Source organism: Sarcophilus harrisii, chromosome 2 (assembly GCF_902635505.1).
Source record: "Sarcophilus harrisii chromosome 2, mSarHar1.11, whole genome shotgun sequence".
Classification (NCBI taxonomy): domain Eukaryota; kingdom Metazoa; phylum Chordata; class Mammalia; order Dasyuromorphia; family Dasyuridae; genus Sarcophilus; species Sarcophilus harrisii.
This window is the reverse complement of record NC_045427.1, coordinates 71,086,496-71,099,451: the sequence shown is the minus strand read 5'-3', so window position 1 is coordinate 71,099,451 and position 12,956 is coordinate 71,086,496. Positions and strand designations below refer to the sequence as shown.

The window sequence follows — 12,956 nt, the reverse complement described above, 5'->3', positions numbered from 1 at the left end:
TGTAAAGCCCTTAAGTGCCTGGGATAAAACAGCTTCTTGAAAAGATTTATTTTCTTTCTTTTACATTAAGAATGTAGTAGAAAGGAGGTGAAGCAAATTGTGGTGGTGGAACTAAAAATACTTGGCAATTGAATATTGAGAAAATATAGAGATAATGAAAATTTTTCATATAAAATACTGGTTGAATTTTGATATCAGTTGTAGAAATGGGGAAATCAGCAAGGGAAGCAGATTGTAAAGAAAAGGAATTTGGTTTGGATATCATGACCATGAACTCCAGGGGAGCATCCAGGGAGTAAATCTTAAAGCAGTCTGAAGTAGTTACCGAACAATCAGAAGGAAGGTCAAGATTAGAATTTCAATTTGTTTTTGAAGCCATCAAGGTATCTGAGAATGCTGAGAAAAAAGAAGAGGTAGGAAAAGCTTTCTTAGTGACCATTGTGATAGTAGTTAGTAGGGGGAACAGAATCCATCTATCAAAAGGTTGAAAAATGAAATAGAGTAAGTAAAGGCATCAGGTATAGATTGTTATTTTTTTCCAATAAATATGGCTCTGAGTTAGAGGAAAGAAATAAGATGGTAGATGAATAGGTTAAAAAGGGCAAAGGAATTCAATAAAAAAAAAAAGAATTTGAAATATTTGAGAATGTTTATAACCATGTGGAGAAGAAAAGATTGAAGAAATATGTCCCTGAAGTTGGTATAATTATATATATATATATATATATATACACATATATATAAATATACACATATATATATATATATACATATATGTGTATGTATATACCAATGATGTATTTTTATATTGAGTATTATATATATATATGTATATATATATATCTGTATATCAATGATTTACTTTTATGTTGAGTCCTGTGGATAATTGCTAAGGACAAATGACTAAATGACTACTGGAGATGGAAACCTAATAGTAAGAATAGACATCACCCACCAATTTGAGCCCTTGACTTATGGCTGACAGAGTCCATACTGTGATCGATAAACCTAAAGGAATGGGAGTGGGAGTGAGGAGCAGTCAAAGAATCATGAGAGAACAAGTCAGCATGGTGAACCAGCACACAGGTCCTAGGGTTGCTGTGACCAATAACTTATGCACTTATGACACTTAGAGAGGAAATCATAAGGAGGCAATACAAACCACTGGGGTAAATGATGATGATAACAACAATTGTTGTTGAGAAGAGAAGAAAGAGCAAGAGAAGAGGATTATAAGGAAATACTGTGTGAGGAGAGACAGGTTTATAATTGCAATGTTTTATCCTAAGGAAAAATTTTCTTGGAATGGAAGCTTTAACTGTAGAAATTTATTAAATTTTCCAACAGCACAGAGCAAAGAGAGAAACTTAGACTTTTCTCTTTCTAGGTAAAAGGATTAGCAATTTTGATTATAACTAGCTGGCTGGTATTAAGAGGCAGGACCTTGAGCACTTCTATTTTAATTGTTTCTTGTTACCCAATTTGAAAAGAAAATCACTCTTCTTTCTAATCAGGAGGAGCTGAGGAAGTAGTTAGAAAGATTAGTCCACATGGTAAAGGGAAGAGCTCAGGGAGTAACTGGAAAAGCTTCATCTATACTTAAGTGATGGCAAATAGGACTGAGTGATTAGCCTTGCTCACCTGTCCAGTGCCACTCTGTAACCTCTACTAGATTTCAAAAGAACTTGTAGGTATATAAAATATTACCTTCATAACCATGAGGTGGAAAGTGTAAATTATTTCCCCTATTTTATAAATGAGAAACTAAGGCATAGAGAGGTTCCACATAACTTATACAGCTTTATAGTTAGTGAGTTTCATAACTCTTCTAATTCTAAGACCAATTAATCTTAGTCAAAATGATGCAGTAAAAGGAGGGATTTATATGAGCTCTCCTACAAACCTATCCATATATCTTTAAATAATGACTTTAAATGAATTCTAGAAGATCAGAACCAAAGACAGAGTAAAACAATTTTCTAGTCCAAGACAATTTAGAAGTTCAATTTGAAGGTCTATTGAATTAGGAAAGAGAGGAGAGCAGTCCAATTCAGGCAAGGCCAGCAGGAACTGGGTCCCAGCAAACCATGAACATACCTTTGAGTGACAGAATCAGTGCCAGCAATGATGGTTTCCTGATCTCTTAACCCCACAGGTGGTAAAGCGTTTGGACAGCAGCTTCAAAAGTGGTCCTTTTGCTGGCACCAGGGGCAGTTCTTTCTTGCAATGATCTGAGTTATAGAGCTTAGTCTTAGATTCAGTGTAAAGAAGAGCACTAGCAGAGCAGGGCTTATGACTGCAGGGCAGCAAGACATTGTTCACATTTCCTGAGTTGAAAGAGTACTTGTGGTTGCTCACAAACCAATGCACAGTATAGGAAAATAGTAAACAAATCTCTTCCTAGATTATACTAACTTGGAATTGTCCCGAGGATAATTAATGAGATTACACTTATAGGTCCCCAGAATTTACCTTGAAAACAGCTGCATTAAAAAAAAAGCCTGAAGCTTGGGACATTGTCCCTTTCATTTGAGAAGCACAGCCCCATTTTAGCACAGTTAAAATCAATAAAAGGATTGGAAAATGAGCAAATAATAGAAAAAGTTCTGATCATAGATTTGATTGTGAGGACAAGAAAGATCAAAATACATGTCCAAAAAACAACAATTCAAAATTTCTCCATCAAAAGACTTAATGAAAAATATTAATTAGTCTCAGACTTTGAAAGAGCTCAAAAAAGATTTTGAAAATCAAATAAGAGAGGCAGAGGGAAAATCGGGAAGAGAAAGAGAATGATCAACATCATTGAAAATGATCAAAATGTCAACCGTTTGGTAAAAGAAGCACAAAAATACTGAAGAAAATAATGCTTTAAAAATGGAATAGGCCAAATGGTAAAAGAGACACACACACACACACACACACACACACACACACACACACACACACACAAGCAAAAAAAAGAAGAATCCCTTATAAAGCAAAATTAACCAAATCTAAAGATATACAAAAAAATCACTGTAAAGAATTCTTTAAAAAGTAGAATTGGTCAAATGGAAAATGGTTTACAAAAGCCTACTGAATGGAAAAAATAGAGAAAAAATATTAATTTCCTGTATTTTCCTGGTTCATTGTTTTTTCTGATGAGATATTTCACATTTTCCACATTGTCTTCTATTTTTTATTCTTTTGATGTTTGATTGTTTCTTGATGTCTCATAAAGTCCTGAAGCTTTTATTTTGTCCAATTTTAGCTTTTAAAGAATAGTTTTCTTCATTCTGTTTTTTAAGTTATTTTCTTCAGTATTTTTTTGTATTGCTGAGAAGTCTATGAAAGTTGATTTTTGCACAGTACGGCTATTAGTAAGTGCAATATTCTCCTAATTCTGCTCATTTCACTCAGCACCAGTTCATGTCTTTCCAGGTTTTTCTGAAATTTGCCTGCTCATTATTTCTTATAGAATAATAATATTTCATTATATTCATATACTACAATTAGCTATTCTCTAATTGATGGACATTCACTCAACTTCAAATTTCTTGTCACTATATTTTTGCAAATGTGGGTTCTTTTTCATTTTTTATGATCTCTTTTGGATATAGACCCAGTAGTGGCACTTTTGGATCAAAGGATATACATAGTTTTATAGCCCTTGAGCATAGTTCAGATTACAACTCCACAAATGCATTGTTCCAACTTTTTCCACTTCCTTTCCAACATTTACATGCCTTTTGACTACATATCAATTAGGGAATATCTTGAATTATTTTAAGTTTGATTCAGTTATCCATTTATTTTTAAAATGAGGCCTTTTTCAGAAACACTGGCTATAAAAATATTTTCCAACTTTCTGTTTTCTTTCTAATTTTGGTTGCATTGGCTTTGTATGTGCAAATGCTTTTTAATTTAATATATTCAAAATTATCCATTTTGCATTTCATAATGTTCTCCATCTCCTGTTTGTTCATAAATTCTTCCCTTCTCCATAGATATGACAGGAAAACTATTCTTTGGTCTCCTAATTTGCTAATGTTATCAGCCTTTATGTCTAAAGCACGTACTCATTTTGAAGTTATTTAGGTATATAGGATGTGAGTCAATTCCTAGTTTTTGCAATACTATTTTCCAATTTTCTCAGCAGTTTTTGTCAGATAGCGTATTTTATCTCAGAAGCTGGAGGCTTTGGATTTATCATACTGTAGATTACTTGTCATTGACTACTGTGTCCTGTGTAGCTTATAAGAATAAGTAACTTATTCTACTTATTCACCACCCTATTTCTTAGCTAGTACCAAATAGTTTTGATTATTGTTGCTTTAGAATATAGTTTTAAATCATACAGTCAAGCCACATTGCATTTTTCATTAATTCCCTTGATTCTTGGCCTTTTGTTCTTCATATGCCTTTTCATGTGATCTAATTTATCCTATTTTACCTCTTTTCTCAGTATAATTCTTTTTCTATCCCTTAATTTCTTCTTCATATCATCACATCAAATTCTGACTGCCCCAATAAAGATACAATCTCAAGAGTTATAAGTATCATTTTCCCTTATAAAGTTTTAAACAGTTTACCTATTGAATAACATGTTTTTCTTTCCTGTTTACCTTTTTATGCTTCTTTTGAGTCTTGTATTTGAAAATAAAATTTTCTGTTTAGTTCTGGTCTTTTCATTAACAATGATTGAAAGTATTCTATTTTAATGAATGGTCATCTTTTCTTCTGAAGATTCTTCTGAAGCTCAATTTTTCTAGGTAGTTGATTCTTGGTTGTGGTCCAAGCTCCTTTGCTTTGTGAAAAATCATATTCCAGACCCTCAAATCTTTTAATGTAAAAGCTGCTAAATCCTGTGTAATACACACTGTGTCCCCTCTATATTTGAATTTTTCTTTCTGGATGGTTGCAGTATTTTTCTCCTTGATCTGATAATTCTGGAATTTGGCTGCAATATTCCTTGGAATTTTCATTTTGGGATTTCTTTCAGAAGGTGATTGGTAAATTCTATAACTATTTTACCCTCTGGATCTAAGTTATCAGGGAAACTTTCCTTGATGAATTCTTGAAAGATGCTGTTCAGGCTCTTTTTTTTTTCAATCCTAGGTTTAAGGTAGTCCAATAATGTTTGCATTCTCTATCCTGGATCTATTTTATAGGTCATTTATTTTTCTGATGAGGTATTTTACATTTGCTTCTCTTTTTCATTCTTTTGATATTGTTTGACAGATTTTTGATATCTCATAGAATGATTAGTTTTTATTTTTTCTATAAGGAATAATTTTTTTAATGAGAATTATATGTGGGATCACTAGTTTTGAACACTAGGGTCTTAGATGCTTGAAAGCTTGCTCATTATGCTAGGATAGCTTGACCTAGTCAATTGTTTTGCCTATTTTACTGGGCTGGCCATTTGCCTTCTGCACTGGGCCTGGAGTCTCCACCATTTGCCTGTTCTATCTTGTTGAGTCAGGACTGAGGAGTTTCCTTTGCTGATCTATGCTGTGACTAAGATCTGCTGACCGGTACTGGGCTTTGTTTCCCTTTTACCTAAGTGAGAATCCAAAGTCATTATAAACTGTCTTAAGCTGGAAAATTGTTTCACTCCATCTTTTTTTTTTTTTTTTTAAAGTTCTACCACTTTAGAATATGTTTGGAGCCTTTAACATAGTTTCTGAGGGAAATTGAGGAGAGGTCAGGCAACTTCCTCATTTCTTTACACTGTTGGCTCCAGCTCTAGCAGCTTTTAAATTAAAGGATTCGAGGGTTGGAATATGATATTACAGAAGTCAAAAGAGTGAGGATTATAACCAAGAAGCATGTATCCAACAAAACAGTGTAATCTTTCAGGAGAAAAATAAATATTCAGAGTAATAAGTTATTCTCTACAATACAGCAATCTAAAATAATCCTGTAGGATATATAGCGAAATGTGCTGTCCATCTCCAGAGAAAGAACTTATAGAACTGGGAGGTAGATCAAAGATCTTTTCCTTCACTTTCATTATTTTTATTGTGTTTTTTGTCTGCATTTTCTTTCATAGAAAGACTTACATAAAAATGTGTTTTGCATGACTGCACATGTATAATGTATGTCACATTGCCTTCTCAATGGGGTGGAAAGGAGGGATGAAGAAAATTTAGGACTTGATTTGAAAAAAATGTTAAAATGGTTTTTACTTCTAATTGGAAAAAATATAATATTAAATAAGGTTAAAAAAGAAAGTCACTTAATTGTTCTGAGCTTCAATATTTTTAGTATTAAAAAAACTGATGATAATTAATATCTGGTCTTCTTTACATGATTACAATGAGAATGATATGATATAACAAATATAAAATGATTTGCAGTCATAAAGGTATATATTCATATAATCTTATTTATATTTTTTATATGATCTCCCAGCAGTCCCAGAAAGAGGAGAACTGGAACATAAAATGCTTTGTAAACATTAACTGTCCATATTCTTTCAGTAGACCCCAAAACAAGATGGAGATTAGCAACCTCACTTCAGTGACTGAGTTCATCCTCCTTGGTCTTTCCAGCCAGCCTGAACTCCAGGTGCACCTCTTCTTGTTCTTTCTCATGCTCTACCTGATGATTTTGCTGGGGAACCTGCTCATTGTGCTGCTGATATTGAGGGATTCACGCCTCCACACACCTATGTACTTTTTCCTCACTAATTTATCCATTCTAGAAGTCTGTTATACATCCTGTGTGTTTCCACAGATGCTGGTATATTTTTTTTCAGAAAGAAAATCCATTTCCTACTCCTGCTGTGTCATACAGGTCTACACATTCCTGTCCTTTGGCATTGCAGAGTGCTATATCCTCTCAGTGATGGCCTATGACCGCTATGTTGCTATTCGAGACCCCTTAAGATACTCAGTCACAATGAACTGGAGAATTTGTGGGATCCTGGCTGCTGGGTCATGGTTGGGTGGCTTTATGGCATCCACAGTGGACACAGTAACCACATTCCAGCTCTCATTCTGTCAGGATAATGTCATCAATCATTTCTTGTGTGAAATGCCTGCCTTATTGCATCTCTCTTGTACTGACACAAGCCATGCAGAATTAGTCATGCAGGTTCTCTGCATCTTTACCCTTTTGTGTCCTATCACATTCATTATCCTTTCCTATGCCCACATCATCATTGCTGTCCTCAGAATTCACTCTGCCCAGGGACGTAGAAAAGCTTTCTCTACTTGCTCTTCCCACCTTCTGGTTGTCACCCTATTTTTTGGTACTGTAATGTCTCTTTACATGAAACCTCAGTCTCTGTCCTCCCCAGAATACAATAAGATTGTTTCTATGTTTTATGTGGCTTTTACACCTACCCTCAACCCTCTTATCTATAGTTTGAGGAATAAAGATGTAAAAATTGCCCTGAGAAAACTTTTGGGGAAATCTGAAGGTGCTTAATTCCATATATCTGATTTCTGAGTCCAGGTAAGAAAAACTTGTGTCCAAAAAAGCCTCCTTGTTCTTCCTCAATGTGTCTAGAATATTGACATCTTATTTTCATTCAATCTTTTCTCTTGTCTGTAGAAAGTGGGGAATCCTGTGCACGGTAAGACTGTTTGGTCCAGTAAAAGGAGCTCTGCTAATGTGTCTGATTTGGTTCCCCATGACCACTAGGGACATTTCAACTTTCCTGAAAATTCAGGGGGCATGACAACCTGTGTTGCAATTAAAGGAAAGTTATACTAAAGTTAACAAGGAAACATCTGCACACTATGGCAAGGTGTTTATGTGGTCCCACATGCAGAGTATCCTATAGTTAGCACATCCACAGTGTGCTATAATTATGTAAGTGTATTAAGGTCTATAAGACTGAGAAAAATTTGAATAAATAGACTCCTGTTTGACCATCTTTTTGAGTTCTGTCCCTTCACTCCTCACCCATGTTCAGAATTTGTGCTGGCACTGAAATACTCTAGTATACAGGTCCAGACACTTACTTCAGGAACTATTTGAATTATCTACAAGATCCCCTCTCTATTTTTCTTTCAGCAAAGAAATGAAATAGCCTTCATTTCTCTAAACCACAAAAGATTTTAACTCAGCAATGAATTTGGCATATTGAGAATTATTTCAGTATAAATTAGTCTTAAATAATTATTATAATTAGGTGTAAAATCACAGCTGCTATTTTTTAATTTGCTTAAATTTGCTTTTAAGTGAAGGGTTGGGTGGGGATATAAATTTCCATGAGCAGAGGTAGCTTTTTTGTGGGGTGAGGTGGAGCTAAGGCTTGTGGTTACCTGAAGAATGGGTGAGAGTGTCTCAGGGAAATAATAAAACTATGTGACAGCTTCCTAGATTAACTAATTATTCTTTTTAACTTAGTGCTAATTTCAGTTTTGGGGGTGTAAGTGCTGGCAAAGCACTCTAGTTTTGTCACCTCAGGGCAGCACCCTGATCACTCTATTTTAGATATAACCCTTGCAAATAGAGCCTTTACTTGGATTTTTAAACTTCTGGTTGGATTCTATCCTTGAAGAACCTACATAAAAAATTAATTACAAAATCTCTACTGATTTTGTTGTTCTTGTTTTTCAGTTGTTTCAAGTTGTGTCTGCTTCTTTTTGAGCCTATTTGGATGAAATCACTGGAATGTTTTTTTTTTTTCCTGAGGCAATTGGGGTTAAATGACTTGCCCAGGGTCACACAGCTAGTAAATAATAAATGTCTGAGACTAGATTTGAACTCAAGTCCTCCTGACTTCAGGGCTGGTTCTCTATCCACTGGGCAACCTCGCTGTCCCACTGGAGTGATTTTTTACAGAACTCTATTCACATGATCTGGGGTGATGAAGTAAACTTCCCCCATCAAGAAACAAATCAGATTTAATGGAAATTATTATGTTATGTATAAAGGCTCTAATTTCATTTTTCCAACCTCACCTCCAATGACACTTTGGGTGCCCAGAGCAACACCATCACTTCTCTCCATATTCTAAGCACATCTCCAGGGAGTAAAGATATTTTTCCTTATATCATCACTTTTGCCTCAATCCAGCATGTACCCCCCAATATCACCAATTCTAATTAGTATCTCAACCAGTATTATTTGACCAGTTTATATTTCTTCAATATTATTGATACTCAGTCAACATCAACTTTTGTAAAATGATATTTTGGAGATAGGTGGGTGGTTCATTGGTTAGAATTGAGCTCAGAGTCAGGAATACATGAATTAATATCCAGCCACAACAAGAAAAAAATAAACTGAAAAGAAGCATTTGTAGAATAGTTAAATGTACTCTGAAGTGGAGGCCAAAACTCTCCATTACACATTTCCAGAAGTAGGATCACTAAAATCCATGTGGTTTAATATTGGGCAAAGTGTACTGTACATGCTCCAGGAACTAATTCCTCATTGGTTTGTCATCTGTTATAATTATTTGCAAATATAATGCATAAGATAATAAAATGCAGAGAAATAAATAAACATAGTTATGAATATGAATGGGATTAACTCATAAATTTCAAGAGGTGCTTGAATTGATTAGAAAGCAAAATTCAACAAAAATTGATTACAAGAAAGCCATTTAAACATAAAACCCAACATAGAATTAAAATAAGGGATTGGAACAAAATCTAGTATGTCAGAGTTGAACACAGGATTCTGTTTTACCTCATCACTATTCTATGCCCTTCTGATCAATAAGTGAAGTCATGAATTCCAAGGCCTGTGTTTAAGGAAGGAGTTCCACTCAATACTTCATTCTTCACTTGGCTGTACTACTGAGGAATATCATTGACTTTCTCTACAATGCCCAGGTGCTGGACACTCCTATCACACATTTTCAAGTTTCCTTGTGTGTGTGGTCTTCCCTCATTAGATTATAAAGTTCTTGAGGACAGGAATGTCTTCTTCATATTTGTATCCCCAATGTTTAACAAAGTACCTGGCACATGCTTTAATAAATGCTTGATAATTGTTAGTGACTATTCCAGTATTGAAGAATGAGATGAACTGAATTAGAACACGTTCTACAAAAAAAAATATGAAGAAAATTTTAAAAGTTGTAAGAACTATGATCAATGTAGTGATCATCTGTGATTCCAGAGGAATAATGATAAAACATTATTACAGAAAGATGAGGTATTACTGTGAACAAACCATATTTATGGCCCTAAGATATTGGTATCTGCCCGTTTTCCTACATCACACCATGGTAAATCATAAGTTTATTTTTTCTTTTAGCTTTTTAAACAGACCCAGACTAATTTATATTGTGAGTTTCTTATGGAATGTAGGTCCATATGATAAACTTAAGTAATCAACTCTAAGTGCATAGCCATTTTGGGAGAACTTTACACATGTATGAAACTTATCTGATCCTGTTTTATTTCTTTTTATACTTTGCCCAACTGTCTTATTATGAGTTTGAAATTTCATTAAGATTGCCTTGACTGTTAATTAACAAAAGGAACACAATGAATGTGTTTCACCACATTCAGCAATCCTAAAAATGTTACCCTACAACTTTAGCCCCAGAATACTGAGAGGAGCTGACTTTTGATAACCCAATCTACCTATGGAAGTACCTATTGGATGAGTGAGCCCAAAAAGGATGATATTTTTACTAAAATATGAAATTCCCTGATTAAAAGAACTCCAAATAAAGACAAGAAAAAGAAATTGAACTGGTTTGAAATGAACCATAAAAGATAATAAAACTCATCCATATGCATTCATAAGACAATGATAAGACAAGAAAACTTTTAAATAACAAGTGATACCTATGTTTAAATTATTCTAAAAAATTTCAGAAAGCAAACATTGATATAATTTTAAAAAGACAACTATAGTTCTAATATCTAAACAAAAAAGGAAGAAACAACAAAAAAAGTGAGAGAACTAGAAGTCAATACAATCAATGAACATGAATTCATTTTTAAAAGAAAAATTCTGGCAAAAATACTAATACAATCAATGAACATGAATTCATTTTTAAAAGAAAAATTCTGGCAAAAATACTATAGTAATTTGTCCAAAAATTCAAATTAGATTTATATCAAAGATGTAAGAATGCTTCCATATGAATACAATTAGCATAATCATACTGAAATCCCAAATAGCCAATATCATATATTATATCAAGAGATGTCGTAAAAGCCTTTGACAAAGTGCATATATTTATGCAAAAAATCATCCAAAGGATATACATAGAAAGAACTTTCTTTAGTGTTATGGGCCAGAACTCCAAACTTGAAACAAGGATTCTTACAAGGTATTAAGTGGAACTGATGAGACAGTAGTTATCTAGTTTAGCATGGTACTTAATAGTTCTCTAAGTTCAGTATGATTGATTTAATCTTACAACAAATAATGGTTTCCTAGTGATATAATGATTGGTTTATACTCAGTGTAGAGCATATAAGCTAAGAGCCTCAGCCAAGTTCATAGAGAGGCAGAGAAGACAAGAGACCTGGAGGCAGGAGCTTAAGCTCTCAGAATCAAGGAGAGAGATTCATTCGATCTTCAGTCAGGCTTCTGGGGGACTGAGAGGCTTGGAGAGAGAGCTAGAGAAGACAAGCAGACTGGAGGCTGAAGCACAAGCCCTTGGACTCAGATTCATTTATCTCATCTCATACTGCCTTGGTGACAGGCTCTTCTGAATTCCTCCACTGAGACCAAGGCTGGTGTGAAAGGCTCTCCAGAAAGCTAACTGGTCCCCAGGAAAGGAGAATAGACTTTGAAAGGGATAATAAAGGGATTTGGACTTTAACACCTGGCTATTTTGTGGTGATTACTGAACTGAAATGAAGGCTGCTTCCAAAGATTTCCAGAGACCCCCAGGAAAACTAAACCAAGAACATTATACTTTAGATATGATAAAAATATCAATCTCAATCCAAAAGTTTGCATTATCTGCAGTGGAGAAATATTAGAAACTTTCTTAACAAAGAAATGAATGAAGGAAGCATTCCCTATTTCTTTCCCTTCTATTATTTATATAGTTCTAAAAATACTAGCACTAACAATAAGATATGGTAAAGAAATATAACCAAAGATGAGACAAAATTATCTGCTAAAAGAATTATGTTCATATTATAAAAATTATTCAAGATTGGCACAGAAACCAATTGAATCAATAGCTTCAGTAAAATTTCAGGATGGAAAATAGAATCAGAAATCAATAGTACTTCTATATAGTATAAACAAAATTCAACAGTGAAGAATAGAATGAAATAAGCATTTATCAAATACTTACTATGTGATAAGCACTATGCAAAGCGCTTTGCAAATATTTCAGTTGATTCTCACCATAACTCTGAGAGGTAGGTAGAATTATTAGCTTCATTCTATAGTTGAGATAATTGAAGCAGGAAGAAGTTAAGTGACTTGCTCAGCCTCGTACAACTAATGTCTGAGAATGGATTTGGACACAGATTTTCTTGATTCTCAGCTCAATGTTTTATTCACTGTCTGCCACTGAATAATAGCAAAAAATAGACCTTGAGAATTTCAAAGGGCCAGGGAGAATCTGGGCTTCCCAATTTGCTATTGGCATCCTGGTAACATCAGATAGATCAGCCACAGCTGGCAGCAGTGTCTGCATTAGGAACTGAGAAGAAATTAGATATAATTTGAAAAAGCAGATTCCTAGCTAGGCAAAGCATCCAATAAGGACACTACATCACAACCAAGGGAACTTATTGAGAATCTCAATAAGGGGGAGAAGAACTTCCAACAACCAAAGATTTTGCCATATGTATTTAAACTTGGGCCAAGATTTCTCTAAGCTTAGTATATGCTTAGTATGCTTAGTATATGTTCCAGACTTTGGGGGAAGTGTTGTAAAACAATTCTTCTTACTGAATCTTAGTAAATAAATGTCTTCCTAAAGCTTCATTAATTCTGGCTTATTAATTTATATCAGCTATTAATAATCAATACCCAGGAATATGGACTCATGCTGAAAACATTAGAAACACACATATAAC

General features: G+C 34.2%; 1 protein-coding gene across 1 annotated transcript; it reads left to right on the top strand.

The window, feature by feature from the left end:
* Positions 1-6,483: 6,483 nt before the first annotated feature.
* LOC100920690 (olfactory receptor 1019-like) lies at positions 6,484-7,419 on the top strand. Its single transcript, XM_003758378.1, has one exon. The coding sequence runs from the start codon at positions 6,484-6,486 to the stop codon at positions 7,417-7,419; it is 936 nt and encodes a 311-aa protein (XP_003758426.1).
* The last annotated feature ends 5,537 nt before the right edge of the window (positions 7,420-12,956 follow it).

What these genes read in the sequence shown, in the direction of transcription:
- LOC100920690 (XM_003758378.1), top strand. Translation starts at nt 6,484, where the DNA reads ATGGAGATTAGCAACCTCACTTCAGTGACTGAGTTCATCCTCCTTGGT.